Source organism: Uloborus diversus, chromosome 4, assembly GCF_026930045.1.
Source record: "Uloborus diversus isolate 005 chromosome 4, Udiv.v.3.1, whole genome shotgun sequence".
NCBI classification, from domain to species: Eukaryota; Metazoa; Arthropoda; class Arachnida; order Araneae; family Uloboridae; genus Uloborus; species Uloborus diversus.
The window spans coordinates 77,878,478-77,897,843 of NC_072734.1; the positions used below are offsets into that span (position 1 = coordinate 77,878,478).

The 19,366-nt window shown below is 34.2% G+C and overlaps 1 protein-coding gene across 1 annotated transcript in view; it reads left to right on the plus strand.

Moving 5' to 3' along the window:
* LOC129220653 (A disintegrin and metalloproteinase with thrombospondin motifs 7-like) overlaps positions 1–19,366 on the plus strand; it is a 92,240-nt gene that overhangs the window by 58,628 nt on the left and 14,246 nt on the right. The window contains exons 14-22 of the mRNA XM_054855082.1: positions 6,987–7,116; positions 7,999–8,125; positions 9,729–9,951; positions 10,747–10,896; positions 11,765–12,017; positions 12,144–12,352; positions 13,544–13,714; positions 14,567–14,713; positions 15,801–15,951. Of these exons, the coding sequence (XP_054711057.1) occupies positions 6,987–7,116; positions 7,999–8,125; positions 9,729–9,951; positions 10,747–10,896; positions 11,765–12,017; positions 12,144–12,352; positions 13,544–13,714; positions 14,567–14,713; positions 15,801–15,951 (1,561 nt within the window). The remainder of the gene's footprint in view (positions 1–6,986; positions 7,117–7,998; positions 8,126–9,728; positions 9,952–10,746; positions 10,897–11,764; positions 12,018–12,143; positions 12,353–13,543; positions 13,715–14,566; positions 14,714–15,800; positions 15,952–19,366) is intronic.

A 19,366-nucleotide genomic window follows, 5' to 3' on the forward strand; every position in this document is an offset into this window, starting at 1 on the left:
TTCCTTTTTAAAAATTTTTTTGGCAACAGGGGAAAAACAAACAATTTTTTTGGCATGATTATTTTAATGAGATTTTAATTTGAATTCTTTTTTGAGCAATCACGATTGCTTATTGTTCTCATTTGATCGTTTTTGGTGTCCGTGCCTTTTTCAACTTGAACCAGAAGCCTTTGCAGCACCACCGCCCACCGTCCTTTGCTGGCGGCGCGGCGCGGCTGCTCCGGTTTTGAGCTACCCGCTTCTAATGGTGGGAGGCGTCCATGTCCTACACATACGCACGTTCACACATACACACACACGACTTCACACACATACACTCACACACACCTACGTTCATACAAACAGGTCCACGCACACACACAACTATGCACAAGTAACCGCCCAGGAGGAGAGGCAGACTTGGGGGGGGGGGACAGGAGCCGTTTCTAGAAACAATAACTCCAATGAGTAGGGCCCTGTCTCAGTTCGTGATTGCGAAAAACATAATTTGAATTCAAAATTTCAGAATTCAAATTAATTTTTCCCCCCTTTTTGAAAGCGGTTGAAGATTTTTTTTTTTTTTTTTTTTTTGATGGAAAAAATGTATTTAGATGCTTTGTTTAAAAGATGCTGCTATTTTATTTGTTCTTTTATTTATTTTTTACGTATCTACTTCTTTAGATGAGCGAGGCATGCTTTATTTCTCGAAATCAGCTTAAAATATTAAAAAAATAGGTTTGAAATAATTTACGGTTTTAGCTAATTTTGAGAATACTGATCAGATACTAGAAAGTCGATATTGGTATACGGGAAAGTAGGCTCGTTTAGTTCTAGACAGAACTTCTTGTTCTTTTTGCAATTGTATTTTAAAAATTGTTTAAAGAATTAGACAATTGGTCTCTCAGTTGGAAAATCACCAGGGCTTGGGAAGGAATCAAATCTGCACCTCAACGATCTACTAAAAGTCACGTTATCTCTACTTTGCAGGGGAGCCTAAAAACGTTCGTCTGGTGCCAAAGGTTCGGACACGCGCTCTTGTAACACTGGTAAATAATTATGAAGGATTTTCTTTATAGAATTGCCTTGCTATGGCTCAATGCGGAAAAAGTTTCTACATATAATTTAGTAATAACCTGAAAATTGGCATTTTTGAACTTACGTTAGTCCGACCAGTAGTACCTGCCGTAGTTACTGAGGTACATAAATCACATTAGAAGATTGAAATATAAAACGGGTGCTTACCAGGGGGGAAGGGTCATGGAGCAGACTGCGCTTTTGAAATATTTAGGGGGTTGTTTTTAGGGGTAATTTTCTCCTTCAGGGGGGGATTATTTTTGTCTTTGGGGTCTTTGTGGTATTGGGGGAGGGGAGGCTGTGTAAAATCCAGTTAGATGTTTCCACCAGCGTCTAGTGTCATATTTGAAGGCAGTTTTACTTTACTTACGTAAAAAACAAACAAATTGCTTGTCAATATTTTAAATTTTTTTAGAGACCCAGTCAAGAGTTTTTGTACCTACTTCTGCACCACAATTGAAGTAACACTCCATAATTCCTCTTTTTCCAAACTGCTGGATTGTGCAGGATATGAGTTCCTTCATTTAAAAAAATAAGCTCCGAATAGGGTTAAGTTTATTAGTATCAGCTTTATATCGGGAGAAATTGATTTTAACCTATTGGATTGAAATGTAAGTTTTCAAAAAAAAAAAAAAAAATCATTAAAGTATTATTTCTGAACATAATGAATGCTTTTGTGGGTTATTCGAAATTATTTTCGCCAACTTTCATTGATCAAACGCTCAGTTCCGGAGCTGACTTGTCAGTTATGTTGTATAATTTTTTATTATATTCGCGAACTGAGCAAACGCATTTCTCCTATTGCATTTGTTTAACAGTCAAACAAGTAAACTTGTTTTTGAGCTCATGACTCACATTATTTGGTTTTTTGAAAGCTCACTTGATTGTTGTGATGTAAATGTATTACAAAAAAAGAAAATTGTTAATTTTTTACAGCTAATGAAAGTAGCAAAGAAAAAAAGAAAGAAAAAAAAAGCATTCCAACAAGTACTTTTCGTCGGAAGTGAGCCAAAATGCTACTTACACTAGAATGCACACAGTAATAATTCAAAATTTCATTTCAAAGAAAAATTACATTTTTCCCTTTATAACAAGCATATAAAACTTTTAAATTTGAGCTTTTGGAGTACAATTTGTGGAAAGCTGCATTTATATTAGGCACATAATAAATGATTGCTGGGTCATTAATATCATTCTTCATTTTTTGCATTTGGACTGTTTCGAAAACCAGTGAAGCAAGAAATAGCTCCCACATTCGGCAATTAATTGTAACACGCATTTGAAACAGATTAAACTATCTACAATCTTAAAAAAAAAATAAAATAAACAAAAGAAAATCTTAAAATGAAGAACAGTTTTCTAAGAACATACAACCATCCTTTAGTAAAGGTGAAAATAATTCGCCAAACATAAATTTATTAAGTCTTTAAAAACAATGAAATTTTCAAAAAAATTGTAAATTTAAAACATAAGGGAAAAACATGACAACATAAATATTTTCCTGCTTCCACCAAGTGTAAACAAGTGGCAAAGCGCCTGTGTATTCTTATTCTATTATCTTACTTCATTGGAAATGTTCTTATTAGAAAAAAAAATCATATTTAACTACAAAAATTCTGTAATACTAGTATATCCAGAAAAATGGATGATTTCTGTAAATGTTGTTTCTCTGCTAGCGTACTATCAGTGCAGAGGAAACAAGACGTGTGTCGTTTTCGCCTTCACAGAACAGCGATTCTCAAATGGTCCGCAGATAAATTTAACCGGTATTCAGAAATTTTTTGCTCGTCCACGATTTGAAAAAAAACGAAAAAAAAAAAAAACAATGCTTTTTATGAAAGTAAAAAAATATAAATTAAAAAACCCCTCTCGAGTTTTGTGATTATTTTCGCAATATCCTATGATTTTCAGCAATTTTCATTTCCTTACGTTCTTCTTTTTGTTTCTTTTAAGTATTTTAGTGGAAATTTCGTGAAACAAAGTAAATTTTTATTGAACTATTTATTTATTTATTATGATTTTTCAGATAAGAAAAAGAAATCGCACTAGCGTGAAGTTCTTACGGGTCCCCGACTGTTAAAAAAAAAAAGCAACTTTTTAACGGTCTCCGCAATCGAATATTTTTTAAAAAATTTGTTTATTAATAACTATTATTAAGTATTTTTATTTTTTTACGTTAAAAACCTCAAAGAGCCGCGATTTTTTTTTCAAAAGCTTTTGCTGGTCTGCGGGTAAAAAAAAAAAAAAAAAAAAAAGGAAAATGCTGCAGTTAAACGTAAAAAATTTTAACATAAATTCTAAATGTTTAAAATCCGAACGCACTCCCATTAAGTTTTAGTAAATTTTTCTTAATATTCAGTAAACAATGAGAGTTCATTTTTGTTAAACCTTGCCAAGATGTTATACTATGGTTTCCTACTTTCCTAAATAGCATTTTCTTGGTTATTTTCGAAAATCTGAACAATTTAAAATTCGAACTACCTTTGGTTCCAATTAGTTTGAATTTTTGATGTTCTACTGTATTACATAATAGGGGAGACTGGGGATACTTGATCCCCTTTTTAGTTTTCAATATTTCTCTCTGCTGCGATTTTTTTTTTTTTTTTTTTTTAAGTACGTGAACAAAGGTAATTTTTTCCTCAATCTGACAGTATTTTTTTAGTTGAAATGAAACAGATAGTTTTAGTAAAATATTTTTTTTCAAAAATTTTATAAAGGGATCATGTATTTCCACATCAAGGGATACATGATCCCTTCATGGGGGATACTTGATCCCACTGAGAAAATATATAGAATTTTTATTAGATCGGCAATTTATTGATGAATTTTAGTTTTCTACATAATGTTTCTAAAAAAAACACAATTTCTGATTTTCTTTATTAGATTATAATAATGTGAACACAAAATAACATAGTTTCAAATTTCACTAGACATTTGTAAAACAAATGTACACAACTTTCATGAACTTGTGATGCTTTTAATCAATTACTTATTATCCAATACAGTTGTGAACAAAAAAAAACTATGTTTTATTAATAAAACTAACAATTTTTTTAAAGTAGCGTAAGAAAGCTAAAATTTAAACAAATTAAAAAAAATAGGATGACAGGCACGAAAATTATCATATTTGCTTCTTGTCTTGCAATAATAAAATTAAGAGTTTCATCATTTGAATTCATTTTTAAAAGGAGGGAAGAAAAATGTAGATATTGGTGTACTCATAAAAAAAGATAGCCTAGCTTATATGTTTTCAAAACCTGGAAAGTCAAATGTAAACAATTCGTTTGTTGTAGTTCTTTAAGTTCCGTTCAGCCCAACTGGATATGTGCAGCTTAACACATTTTGTCAATTTTTTAGGAAAATTAGATTGATTAAACATATTATTACTCTTTCGCTTCAGAAAACCTATTTCAAACTCTAGAAATCCAAATTTGCATTCTATCTGCTTATGGGTCAACATAATGGGAAACTCACTTTTTTTGATGTAATTCTAACTGTTGTAAAATCACTTATTTTTCCTTTCAAACAGAGATTTGACATCTATTTCAACTTGTTCAAGCTCATTTGGCTGATCAGAACATAATTTATTAGTAGAGTTAGTTTATGTTTAAATGTTTGAGGTGTTATGTGGGTTACAAGTGCGAACTGATATTTCAATTGTTTAGCATATTTACTGTAGTGATTGTTTGAATCTATCACTCAAACTATGATAAATTTTATAATTTTAACATTGTTTTGAATGTTTAAAGCTAATGTCAACTAAGTAAACAACATTTATATTGTTTTCATTATGTTTATATTGTCATATGGAAACTTGATCCCTGGGATCATGTATCTCTCTAAACGAAGGGATCAAGTATCCCTAATATGCGATTTTTACAAACATACTTGTTTTATTATTAGCAGTCAGTAGCAATTTACTGAAAATATGTCTCAATTATTAAAGACTGTCCATACTTTAACATTACACTTCGGAATTTTTTTTAAGTTGGATTTAACGGATAATGTAAACTTCGGAATGCTTTCCTAAAAAAAGTTTCACTTGTTACAATTTTGTTTTAGATCATTTCTTGAGCTAAAACAAAATGGCTGAAAAAAACAAAATGTTGCCAGTTTTTATGTACTATTATATAACTTTAATATAATTGTCAAGTTTCAAATCTCTACTTAATGATTTTGGTAAGTTTTTGGCTATGGGATCATGTATCCGTAGTCTCCCCTACAGACGGAATGCCGTCACTTGCATGAAGAAAAACATTTAGTTTTTAGGCATTGATTGAGGGGGGGGGGGGCAGGTTCCCAATATCAGCTAAGGCCATGACTCTTCCCACACTACCACTTGCAACAATCAACTTTTACATATATTTTTCTCTTTTTATTTTATTTCAAGGAACAGAGAAAAACTGAGAAGGAAATAACATTTTCTGTAGTTTTATACATCCATAGCATCAGATAATGTCTTTTGTAGCAAATCTTTTATTGCTTTTTTTTATTTATTTTGAAAGGCGAGGGAACTTCTCAAGTTGATATTTTCTTCAACGGTAACTTGTGTTCTTGTTATTTTGGATATTGTGATCAAGATAAAAGATTTTATTTCTTAACATTGTCAATGATTACGTAACTTCAGTTCAATATTGTCTTTCAAAACACGAAATTTCACTCGAAGTAATTGCCCTGCCCTATTTTTCTTTTTTCTAAAGAAAGGAAAACTTGAAAAATCAAAATGGCCAGCTAAGGAACTTGTGAATGGTTTTCGGCATTCCCCTCCCCCTCTTTTTTTTTTTTTTTTTTGCGCAAAAAATATCTTGTACTTTTCAAGAGCCAAAAGCAGTTTTCTTTTCAAGAAAACAAGCTCCCCTTTCCACCGCCAACAAAGCTCCTTTTTTTTTTTGCCATTATTTGTAAGCCGAACTTTGGAAATAATACTTGAAAATTCCTTGAATGCTTCTGCACGTCCTGGATATTTAACGCACACGTTCTAGTACTTATTTTTACGTGGCCAAAATATTCACCTTCGCAATGGAGAACACACAACGGCTTTTTATTTGCCATTTAAGAACCTTCTCGGTTGGATGTTATTTTAATGATCGTTTACTGAAAAACAAGTTACATGTTTTGACTGCTATTATAAGTTAGATGCTTTTCATTTTTAATGCAGATCAAAACCTATTTATTGCACTGATTAACAATTTTACTCGCTTGACTATTTGATTGATGACATAGAAAAAGATTTTTAAAAGCATCATTGAATTAAAAACTAAAAAATTTAACTTGAAATTTAACTTGAAAACTTGAACTTTAAACTGTTTGTGCGAATTTGGTCTTGAGTAATTTGACAAAGTAAGGCATAAATACTAAGTGTTTTACAATATTTTAATCAACGTTTCCAAAAAAACTCTAAGAAAAATTTTGTAGGATTATAAAAAAAATTAAAAAAAAAAATGTCGACTTGAGTTGTCAACTGCAAGGAAGCATATGACTTGTGTGTAGAATCATAAATCACAATTTTAAACTGAAAAGAAAAGACTGCCCTATTTGAACCTGGAGTCATAACTGTATAGCTTTCACGGGAAATGTTGACTAGATAGAAACAAAGAAATACGCCAGTTGGCTGCGTCAATCACGTGTTTGGTGTCGTCAAGAGCAAATTAGCGGCAAGCAGACGGCGAATGCAAATACTATTGATTAACCTTTTTTTATTCCAGAGAAAATTCCAAAAAGTGGCACAGTGGAAAACCAAAAGACAACCTATCAGTTTGTTTATTTTTGGTCTCTTTTTTTTCATGAATAGAATGTAGAGCCTTTTATTGAGCGATTCTTCGTCCTTACTCATTGCCCCAATAAAACGTAGTTTAATCAAGTATAATGGTTCTTAAATAATGTATCGAATGTTTAAATTGAAGTTAAAAAATACTCCACTGCTATTTTTACAGCTCTTATACCAGACGGAGAACCCTGGCGTAACATACGAGTATACCATTCCGAACAAGAATGTCACACGGAAACCAGAATTTCATTGGTCGCATGCAGATTGGACTGTTTGTTCAACTTCTTGTGGTGGCGGTAAGTATGACTCCCACACCTCAAATATTTGAATGAGCTTATGCCAACACATTACGTTGATGATGCACAATGCATGCGCTTTGTATTTGATACAATTTTTTCTTCCGATTTCCAAATCATCACTTAATCATGAAATACACCGCCAGCTCAGTCAATTCCAGTTTCGCGCTTACTAGCACTCATCAGCCCGGCTTTAGCCCTTGCTATAGGGCGGTAACTTACTGAATACATCCCTTAATCGTTTGCTTTTCCAACCTTCTATAGTTGGAAAAGCGCACTTTCTCCAAAAATATAATTCACAGTTTATATCATAAAGCGATCCGCAAGAACCTAATTATATTACTCAACTCACAATGATAAAACGTCAAATATTCGTTTTAATAACTTTCAAGGAACTTTTATTTACTTTTTAACTTCATTTTCCAGTCACCCCAGTCTCATTGAACATATTTTATTCCTTACAACAAACACTAACCAGTAAACGCCGCATTACAATTTTTTTGTGCTTATTGTAATATTATTGTAGTATTAGAGACTAAATCACTACTAAAAACTACTACTATTGCGTTTGCGTCAAATCTCAAACTTTCTGCAATGCTGCTGTCACTAAAAACCCTTTAAACTTCACTCGCTCTTTAAGTTGTGTCACTTTCCTTGCCGGAGTGCGATATGGAGGTCTTAATGAATCAATATGTTACATACAGAAAGATAAATTCCTCACTGGGACGTCAACTAATGTAGTGTGCCATTAGTTATTTTATTTATCGTGTTATTAGTCGTTCAAAATAAAACCGCTTAAAATTAACTTTGTATTTTTACTTTGATGCTGAAAATTAATGTTATATTTGTTCAGACTTGTTCATTTTCATCTTGAAATTTCAGGCTCTCAATTGGCTAAACCCAAGTGTGTCGAAAAAGAAGCTGGGTTAGTGGAAGATAAATATTGTGATGCTTCTATTAAGCCAGCGGAGAAAACCAGACCGTGCAACAAGCATCAATGCCCGGCGAAGTAAGACTCCACCATTTGATTTTTAGGGTATAGTAAAATGAGCAAGAATGCATTTAAAAACAATGTGAAAGAAAAAGTTGATTTGTTAAGCACTTTTATTATACTTGGCTTGATTATCACGGAAAAATCTGAGACCTGCTTTTGCTTATCTCTCATCAACTAGACCACTTAGAGACTTCGGGATTTCACAAAATGATTTGCTTTAATCTTAAGGTACAACTTAACGTTGAAAAATTGAAGTTCTAAAATAAAATTATTATTTCCGTTAGGATGGAAAACAGCAAATTTCATGCAATTTCCACATTAAATGTTTAAATATAAAACTCATTGTTAAAAATTTTGTTGCTCTGAACAGTAATGTTAATGGTAATCACAATGAAAATTTTGAATCAAGGCTTCTCTGGAGCAAGCATTATGCCCTGTCATTGCTCTCATCTATGCCAATAATTAGTAACGGTGCTAAATATGGAGGATCTTGAAGAGAATATACTAGGATCTTTATCACAAGTAACTTATATGTTGTGAACCATTTGTTTTGTGTATATCTCAGCAACTAGACCCCTTACAGACTTCGGAATTTCACTAAATGATTTGTTTAATCTTAAGGTACAACTTAACGCTAAAAATTAAATTCTAAAATAAAATTTTGTTTTAAAACGAAAAACTTTAAAATAACATATTTTTTTTTAAAAAATACTAAGCACTTTTCATAATGCACTCAAAAGGACAAAATAACTTTTCTGGGTCAGAAAGGACAATTTAAGTATTCCTGTAGTTTTCAATTATTCCAAGAAAAAGACTTCACAAGCGAAGAAAAGTGCGCTCAAGTCATTTCAAACCAAAGTTTCTCATTAAGAAAATTATGCATGTTTCAATACTCAAATTTAGAATTGAAAGCTAGATAATGATAAAACATTCTCTACAGGACTTGAGCCTACAGGAATACTTAAATAGTCCTTTCTGACCCAGAAAAGTTATTTTTTTTCCTTTTGAGTGCATTATGAAGTGTGCTTAGTATTTTTTAAAAAATCTTTTATTCCTTTTTTTATACTTTAAATAATTGGTTATTAATTATTTTACATGTCTCTTTCCTGCTTCGAAAAAAATGGCATGAATCCATAAGAATAAGAGAATTTATATGTTAAATATGCGGCATCACTCTACAGTACGTTCAGAAACAAGGAACAGTCTCACCGATGCCGTCACCTACCAACGTTCAAAGACACTGCGGTCGTTCTCGGGCGATTGACTCGATTGCAACCTCCCGCACCGCAGTCTCGACATGGTTAACGAGATCCCATGGTAATTTTTAGCCGATCTGGTCGTGTTTCAAGTTTTACTCTCTCCGATTAGAGCGTGGTCTGCTGCTGAACTATAACTACCGTGTTATAACCACGAGCGTTCACAAACAGCTGTTCTCCTGGGCTCACTAGAAAAATGCCAGTGACGTCATATCCGCAATCTAACTAACCATGCGGTGTAAACGGTGGATCGTATCCGAATACAGCCTGTATGTGCTCGATAAGTTTGAGCCCTTGTCTAGTCTAGATTGCATGAACACAAATAAGTTTGAATGAGATTGAATATACGTTTGGCTTTCTAGGTGGTGGGCTGGTCCGTGGCAACATTGTTCTGTGAGTTGCGGCCAGAACGGGATCCGAAAACGCACTGTGATCTGCGTGCGTTCTCTAAATCGTGATCAGCAAATAGCTCTCCTGGACGAGGACTGCGAGGCGCTGGTCAGACCCGCGGACACAGAACCCTGTCCTCATAAGAAGCCGTGTCATGGAGAACTTGACAGTTGGACTGCATCGCAGTGGTCAGACGTAAGTATATGCTTGCTTTCACAATTTTATTTGATTGCAGAAGTGGGTTTTGTTTGTTTCACTATTTAGCTTGTTTTTTCACATTTGAACCAGTTCACTTTGAACAAATAGTAGGCTCATTGTCAGGGCCGATTAAAATATAGGGTGGCTCTAGGCCAAGCACTTCTTTCGGTGCGCCCCTGTAGTTAAACCTTACAATTTTAGCCTTTTAGGGGCCCTTAAAAGTGGGGATACTAGGCGACGACCTAGTTGGCCTATTCGGTAATAACGCCCTGCTCATTGTGGGTTTTCAAAACAGGGATAAGAAACTTTCCTTAAAGGCGCGTAATCGAGTGCTTCATTGCAGGTAGAATTTTGGTACGAAAGCTTATCTGGTGCAAAGCGGGGTAGTAGAGAGGAGGATTTGGTCAATTGTAGGTATCTTAATGTAAACGAGTTCTATTTAAACTACCCACTCCTGGTAATTCTCCTGGTCATTTCATATCCTTTACGTAGTACGTGTAAACGCGCACTTAGTTTCTTGTATTTTTTTCAGTTGTCATCAACCTTTCTTGATTAGCGCACATTATGTTCTGGAATTGCTGATGCAATCTTCAAAGATTACATGATATTGAGTTTATTTTTTTGTTAGCCACTTAAAGAATTAAGTTCCAAAACATCTATGTGCCGTCTATTTAGTGACAAAAAAAAAAGTCCAGAAATCACGTAGAAATGCTTGTGTGGGTGTATTGTTTTTACAACGCAAGCATCTATATGGAAAAGGCGTTTTAAAAGGAATATTTTTCCCTTTTGTAGGTATGCAGCATGGATCCTTGTAACTTCCAGAGCCGGCACGTGTACTGTAGCCATCCTGACGGTCATTGCAAGGAGGAAGAGAAACCAATGGCTCGGAGGCCTTGCGCCAATGTTACCTGTGGTGTTTGGGTGGTTGGAAACTGGTCTGAAGTAAGTTCTTTTCTTTTACATTCCAAAACAATTAGTACAAATATCATTTATTCGTAGAAGTTGCTACAAGTTCTGTTAAGTCGCTTTTACAGCCTTTGCCCGCCACCTGGAAAAATTCGAAATGACGGGCCTGATGCGTTGTGATCAGAGTACTATCTTCAGACGATCCCTGAAGAGGGGTGGGACCAAAACAGGTTGAAATTTTCTCCTGTGGAATGGGTCTGGACATAACTCCTTGCACGAACATGTAAACATGCTATGGTTGTCAGTATAGTTTAAAGCAGTGGTACCCAACCCACGGCCCCTGGCTACAACCGGTCCCTTCCCCAAAGCTGATCCTTGTGGCCCGTAGGTTTGTTCAGCTCAACGAAACGAAAGTCACGATGTGTCACAATAAAAGAGAGGGATGGGGGGGGAGGCGGTTTCTCTGCACCTTTAGTTAAGCGCCTGATAGAGAAATTTGTGAATATGAAATTTGTTTACTCGAAACGTTAATAAAATAACCTCTATTGCCTTGGCATACTCGGAAATTTAGCCATATTACCGTAGCGATGATGATTAGTCACTTGACATGTTGATACAGAACTCAAACTGAAGATTCAAATGATGCAATGATGCATCGTATGGATCTAATTTATGCTTTCTGTGCACAGCCTATTTAATGATAAGTAATTCTCAATCAAACATAAATTCGTCAAAATTTCTATTATACTGTATTTACGTTTTATTGTAAACATTAAAGGGTGAGTAAGGGGGGAGGGTTGGTGTCATTTCAAACTATACAGGCTGCTTAATTTTTAACATTCAAAAGTTCTACAGCCACAGCTTTTAAACTTCAGTATTTGAGAGGAATATTTTATTTTTTCAGTGTTCGACTTCTTGTGGTAAAGGTATGAAGAAACGCAATGTGACTTGTCGTGGCGGCACACCATGTCATCAGGCGACGGAACCTTTGACAATTGAAGAATGTCAAAACCAAGCTTGTCCTCAGCCTGACGAAAAATCGAATTTTATATCCGAAGACGAAGTGATGCCCAAAAAACATGGTCACAAGCACAGGCACGGCCATGATCAAAAATCAAATCCGAAGAAAAGCTCTAGGCCCCGTTTCGTAGCGAAAGGTTAGTACGATCATACTGGAATTGTTTAATGCCTGTCAAATTATGCTGAAATGTTTGATCTTTTATCTAACGAATAAAAACTTTTTTTTATTAATGAAATTAATTTCAACCATTTCATTTCTTTAGACATTATACAGATACCGATAATTGAGTTGGAATCCAAGGAGTCCACAGAAGAAGAAGACAGTACAATGGACAACGAAATCGAGCCCCCGCAAATCCGGAAAGAGCCGGAACTAATTCCATACATCTTTGGCGATGATGACAACTATGAAGACGATGACTCGGAAAATAGCAACAATAAATATTCGTGGAAAGTGAGCGTTTGGACGAAAGTAAGCAAACATGTGTTGACCGTCTTCTCTTCCTAGTGATTTTTTCTTTCATTAAAGGCGGAAATTTTAATCAGACAGTTTCCTTTACATACAAGTGAGAAGAACGCTTCAAATCTCATACTGTAAATATAGACGTTACGATAAATATTAATTCCCCTAAAGTAGATTTAAAAAATATGTTGCTAACATTTGCAATTATTTCACTAATACCGGATATTAAACTACTAATCATAGTGTAGGTGTGGCGAGCCAATCAAATTTTCTTTATCGAATACTGGTTTGATCTGTCCTTCGAGTCTGCTTTACTTCAAGCATTCTTGAAAAAAATGTTCAGTTTTATGAAAAAACTGATATACTCATAAATAACGTCTTTACAACTGTTAAAAGATTTAAATTATTCCAGCAATTAAACAATTATCATGAAACACCGCAGTCACAACGATAAACATGCATTTACTACCCACTTCGATAAAACACTAAAAACAAAGTCACACTACGGATTAAGGAATATAGAATAGACTTTGCAACACACACACTGAGAGCTAAATAAGTCTCATTAACTGACTGGTGAACAACTAGAAACCTGAGTCAGATCCTTTTATACTCTTGGATTAATACGCCAGAAAGCTGAAATGTTCCAATAAGTTCTACAACTATACACATACGGTTTCCAAAAGTTGCCAAATGGATGATTTTGCGTCAAATTTTGCACAAAAGTAAAGCTTAGTTGACGATCACTCTCAAAAATCGTAGGGCTCTGTGATGCTAACTGCTTGCCAAAAAGGGAAAACAACTTTCTAGCAAAGTTTTAAAATGGAAGTAATTTTAAACAAAAATTAGCGGAGTGTAAAGGCCAAATTAAGCACGATTCCTTCTGATTATACACACGGAAACATAAAAATACAAATTCTTCTTAAATTTGTAACACAGTAAAAACTCGTTACAGCAAATACGAATAAAACGAAACATGTAAAGTAAGAAATAACAACGTCAAAAGCACAAATTGCAGATTTCTGCAGACACGTGTTTCGGCGTTATAGGGAACGCTTTTTTCAATGCAAAAAGGAATGACATCCGACAAAAGCTTTTGTCGGATGTCATTTTATCCATAAGCTCATTCCATTATACATTTTTTATTAATGTATTTTGAACCGGGCTCTTGTCTTTTTCTGACAAACGTTTTGCCTTAAGTGTTCCAGCCGCTGCGATGGGGGGTCCCGCAAAAGAGATGCCGTCTGCCTGGACACCGTGTCGAAGCACGTCGTGGTGGAGGAACTGTGCGATCCATTTCGCAGGCCCATCACTTTGGAGGCCTGCAACACGGAGCCTTGCCTCGACTGGATCATATCCGAGTGGAGCCAGGTAATGCAACATTTTACATGAGCCGATTTTTAAAAAAAAACGTGAACATTTTAGGCTTGCATGAAAGAATGTGGGAATTTTTTTTTTTTTTTTTGTGTTCATGGTACAGTACAGCTCCATTTATCCGAACTCCTATTATTCAAATCACTAGTTATTCGAATCGCTTTGAGAACTGCGATTCGCAAAATAATGATTATATCTCTCTCCACAAAACTAGTCTACCAGTTTTTCTTTGACATAAATATTCAGCAAGCAATGACTTTCATTTGAAGTTCAGTATATACTTCAAATGAACTAAGTACAGCACCTATAAGTATGCTAAACAAGTGTAAAAGTGTTAACTTTTTTATTTGATCAATTAAAAGCACTTTTTTTTTTAAATTAGTTTTTACTCTGTCATTTTCAACATACATTTAACAATTAAGAAGAGACTTTTTTTTACAAAATCCAATTATCCGAATGGGTCCGGTCCCAATTGATTCGGATAGTAGAGTTCTACTGCACCATTCAGAAGTTTGTGTATCATCTTTGTCGATCTCCTTTTTGCAAGCTTGACTAGTAATACTTGTGAAAGCAAACTTGAGCGTCTGTAAGATAAGTTTGCACATGCCTTCAGAATGCGATTGCCATTTCGAAATTGTATTTTATTAGAAAGATTTGTCTTCTTTCGAACAAAATTTTTTAACAGAAGTGAAAAGTCTTTTTTTCAAATTTGTAGTTACCTAGTTGCAACACTCACTCTTCCTCAATTTCCTGTAAAACTATTGCATTTTATAGCAAACAAGCTAAACAGGTGTGTCCCGCTAATAATATGTACGCGTATTCAAAACGTAATTTTTTTATTTTTCGAAGTGTTCTGCCAAGTGTGGGGAAGGCGAAATGCATAGAGACGTCAATTGCCCTAAAAGATACCACTGCAATCCGGACACCAAACCGGAAGAAAGAGCCACCTGCTTCCTCAAGCCATGCATCGATTGGGTGGATGGACCCTGGAGTCACGTAAGTTATTCAAATTCTTGACCACTGCGCATTTTCATGGGCACTTTCGACCCCGGAAAAAATCTGCTTTTCCCCGCATTCCGGTTATTTGCGGGATATATGTGGAATTTTTCTCCTCCTGCTTCCTTCTGGAGTAAAAGCGGAGTTTTTACTCAGAATGCATTACGAGAAACAAGAAGGTCTACTTGCTGGGTATAGCCGCTAAGGATGCTGGGTAAAAACAGCATTCGCTGGTACAATGGAGAACCTCTTTTTACATGTCAACTTGGAATTTTGCGGAGCCGGAGCGGTTATTTACGAGGTAGAAAAGTGTGTTGTGAACACGTGTGGCTGGTGTTAAACAAAAAAAAAAAAAGCGTATGAATATGTACAGTAGATCAAATTCCAGTTTATCCAGATTTCCGATTATCTGGATCAAAGTTGTACAGTTAAAAAAAAATTATATTCGCTTAAATAATAATTCTAAATTACGATACCAAGAACGGAACTATAAATTCACCAAATATTCTCTTTAGTTTGATTCAATGTGCAACTCCTGCTTAGGTCGTGCAATAAATTATAGTCATCTAATAAACAACATGGCGTATTTGGAACGTCAGTCCGACACTTTTGCAGCTGAACTATAAATGGTAAAGTGTTTGCGAGTAACAATCCTATGTAATTTTGTTACAAAGCATCGTTTTTTGCTGTAATAGTCTGCTTATTTATGATTGTGCTTTACTTATTAACCGGATTTTCGTTTATCCGGATTGCCTTTGGAACGAGTTAGTCTGGATAAACAAGGTTGAGCTGTATGTACGCTTGTACTGCGGGACAAATATTAATTCTTTATTGGCAGTAGGACAAAGTTAATAAATGATTAACTTTGGCAATAAAAACCATATTTTATTAGAGTTTTAAGGGGAAAAAAATCCGTGCAGTCAAATCAAAAAATGATATGACTTCAATGCGTTTTATTTTTGGTCCCTGACAAAATTTGTTAAACAATGAAACCTAAAATATTGCGCACATGTGGCGCGGAAGGAGTGGCATTTGATTTGCAAAATCTGGTTTTTTGATTGTGTATCATCTTTTGTCCTTTTTTCAGTGTTCGACCACATGTGGTGGTGGGGTCCAGATCCGACACGTGAAATGCGTCAATATGACGTCACAAAGTCCAGCAACCGGATGTTCCTTAGAGCTAAAACCAAATCACCGTCAGCCTTGTAATCTGGATCCTTGTCCCGATAGCAAGTTGGGTGAGTAACCTGACGTTTAGCCTTGTAGTACTTTTCCGTTTTTAAATATATACATAAAAAAAAAAAGTGCGAGCTAAATAACAAAATAGTTTCGTGAAGAAATAAAAACTTGAAAATTACTGGAGACCACTGTTCTTGGGCATCCTAAAATCATCCCAGAATTCCATCAATGCAACCACCTTCATGATGCAACTTTAATATCGCGTGGTGCATCATTTGAAGATCGCTCGTTTCCTTCTGGGTTAATGTATTTTTTTTTTTTGTGACAGAGTGTTTTTTAACTTTTGAACACAGATCAGTTTGCACGACTTAATCACTCCCTATGATTCTGGGCTGAAAATTTAAGTTTAAATCCAAGCATTGGAAAAAACCTAATGAGATTCAAATATAGCGGTAAAAAATAGTTGTTCGTTACTCCAAAGTTTAAAGCGCCCTCTACCGGCATTTTTTAAACTACATCTTCAAAATTTATTTTCAAGAAAATACTAACAAAAAGAATAATTTTAGTGAAAACCGCAAACGAATCAACTATTTTTCCGTTTTTTATTATCATTTGAAATTTGGACTCTAAACTTTATTGGCGTTTACCTCCTTCGGAAGACCTTTGGGACCCTTATTTTAGCTATTATATTTTTTGTCCTGATATGTACTATCACCCCTTAAAGATTTGCCCAAGAGTTCAGAAACACCCTGTATATTTTTTGCGATTTTTTTTTACTGAGCTGTGTACCTCCCGCAAAGCAAACGATATCTTAATTATGCAATGATTATATTACTAGAATTTATTGCGAATTTTCGTGAAATAAATAGTGATATTATTTTTTTATTATTCTTTTTGCGGTCTATGTAAAATAGAGTCCGTTAACTTTATTTACATAGGAAAAAATCTTTCGTTTTAATGAAATCTTGCAAATGTTAGAGAGTCACAAAATGATCATAACGAGACAAAGTGCTAAGGCGTCTACCGTAACAGTACATATTTGAATGACAGATGAAATTTGACCTACTTTTATCTCTCCATCTTATGTTTCAAATATTTGTCGCTTTTCGTCAGGTTTCTATTAACTTACTCATTTCCGGCGCCTTAGTGACATATTTATAGCTGTCACTCTGTTTCTCTCAGAAAGTCATTTAAAAACAAGTTGCCAGAAAGTATAATCCAATGCGTCTCTAAAGCAATCATCATGAGTACTTTGAACACGCAATATTAATGTTACGCTTGTACATTAGGTAATGTTTCAGTCAAAATGACAGAATTTCAAAAGTAGGATAACTGTTGTGAGTCGTGGACACGTTAAACTCTTATAAATAAATTATTTAAAGCCCCGGTAAACGTTTTTGGAGGAAGGGAGGAATGCATGATATGAAGGTAGCATGGAAATTTTTTTCACTTTTACTTTTATCGTGCTGGATTTTTTACAAAGGTTTTTGTCTTCATGAAGAAAATATGTCAGGAAATAAATCTTAAGAGTTTTACTAGGAAGTTATCTGAATCAGGATGTTGGCAGCCTGCTTTATTTTCTGAAAAGTAAAAAGAAAGTTGGATGGTAGGACAGTCTGAATAGTAAATGAATACCAAAATTTAATTTTCAGAATGTCATTTAAAATTCGCATTCGATTCACAACGGTGAAAACAATTTTGTCGGTGTGTGTAATTATTAAAATAAACTGTGAGATTTTTTCAGTTCTGTTTCATGTTTATGTGAGTTTAAATAAAAAGTGGTGCAGTAACTCAGTAAATGTATGAAGGTGTATAATCAGTCAACAAACACATTGTATAGTCCTTGAAAAATTGGGAAAAACCTTCTTTGTATTATGTATTTATTTTATAATCATACTTTATTTCATGCTCTCCACTTGCTGTTCTTTTTCGTTCCGTTGCTTTCAGGTGACTTTTTTCATCTTCACTTTAAAAAAATCTTCTCTTTCCTCTTCGTAATCGCATAGAAGAAAGTTGGCCAACTCATAAAAATAAATAAAAGAAAAAAAATCGTTTGAAACCTTTTCTTTAAAAATGCGTTACCAACTGTTCATAAACTGGGACCTTTTTTTCCTACATAATCATTTTTTAATTACTTATTTCTCTTTTTTCCCAAAAAATAAAATAATAACACTTTGGAATCTGGAATAGGATCAGGGCAGAAGGTTAAAAAATAGTCCAAAAAATAACTTTCAGTAGAAAACTTGAAATGTGAACTTTGTATTACATTCTATTCTAAGCTACATTACATTAAACAAATCACTACAAAATAATTTCTGAATGTTATAAAACTTCACCGTACCAAATTTGATGAAATTTTAACTAATTAAAAATAATTTTCAAATCTGAATGATTCTGTACTTTATTTTGTATACATAAATATTTTCAGAACTTAAACGTTAGCAGTTTACGTTTATTAGAAAATTATACTAAGTTAATACACTGCATTCACTAACTCAAATACCTCCGAAGAAGGGTCACCTCTGCTTAAGGTACAAAACGTCCAGCCCCCTTAGTCTCCGGTATTAAGAAGTCTTACTGTATTTTTGAAAATTTCCAGATGTAATCTGTTTACAAACCATCAATCTATAAATCGGTCATAAGAAAACAAAAAAGATATAAAATGGGCATCTATTCTTTACTGCAATCAATAACAAGACTTTTACTGCAATTACTTGATCATGATATGTTCATTTAATATTACATGATAAATCAGTGATGAAAAGCAATGTTTACATTATTTCCTTCAAGTCTTTTATCGGCGCTTAGCGTGCTTAGAAAAATCGAATAAAAGTATCTGAAATCGCTGATCGATGAGTAACTTAAAGTCATAAGATGGAGTTCGTTTTGAACAGCAGGTGACTAGGAAATCGTTACTTCGCAATTATTTTAAGTGTCGCGAAGTTGGTGTTTTTATAGACTCGTCGGAATAAACTTTCCCAGAATGCTATGGTAATGGATTGGGTTAGCCATTGTGCGAGTCTCATGGCGGTAGATTGAAGTACAAATTTTTTTTTTTTTTTTTGTTTATTATTTGGTTTTTGAAAGTAAATATCTGTGAATTGTTTTCGTGTTTTGATGCGCTTCAATTTTACTATTTATTTATTTATTTATTTTTGCGAGGTCATAAAAAATTTGTGAACCTGTGAAGAATTGTTGTGCAAACTGCATGTTCATACGACACTTTGTTGTTTTTCTATGATTTTTAAGGTATCACAGATTTTTCTGACATTAAAAGAATTAGACTAGGAATTCTGAAAAGGTAGCCACTGGCTACCAAAGTCACAAAAAATGATAGCCACTTTTGCTGCTTTAACAAAAAAAAAAGTATGTACGCGGCAGCGTATAAAGTGGATAACCTATTCCTCTATAGGTAATATTAACAAACTAAAGGATCATGCTATTCAACAACAATAAACAAAATGTCACTGGATA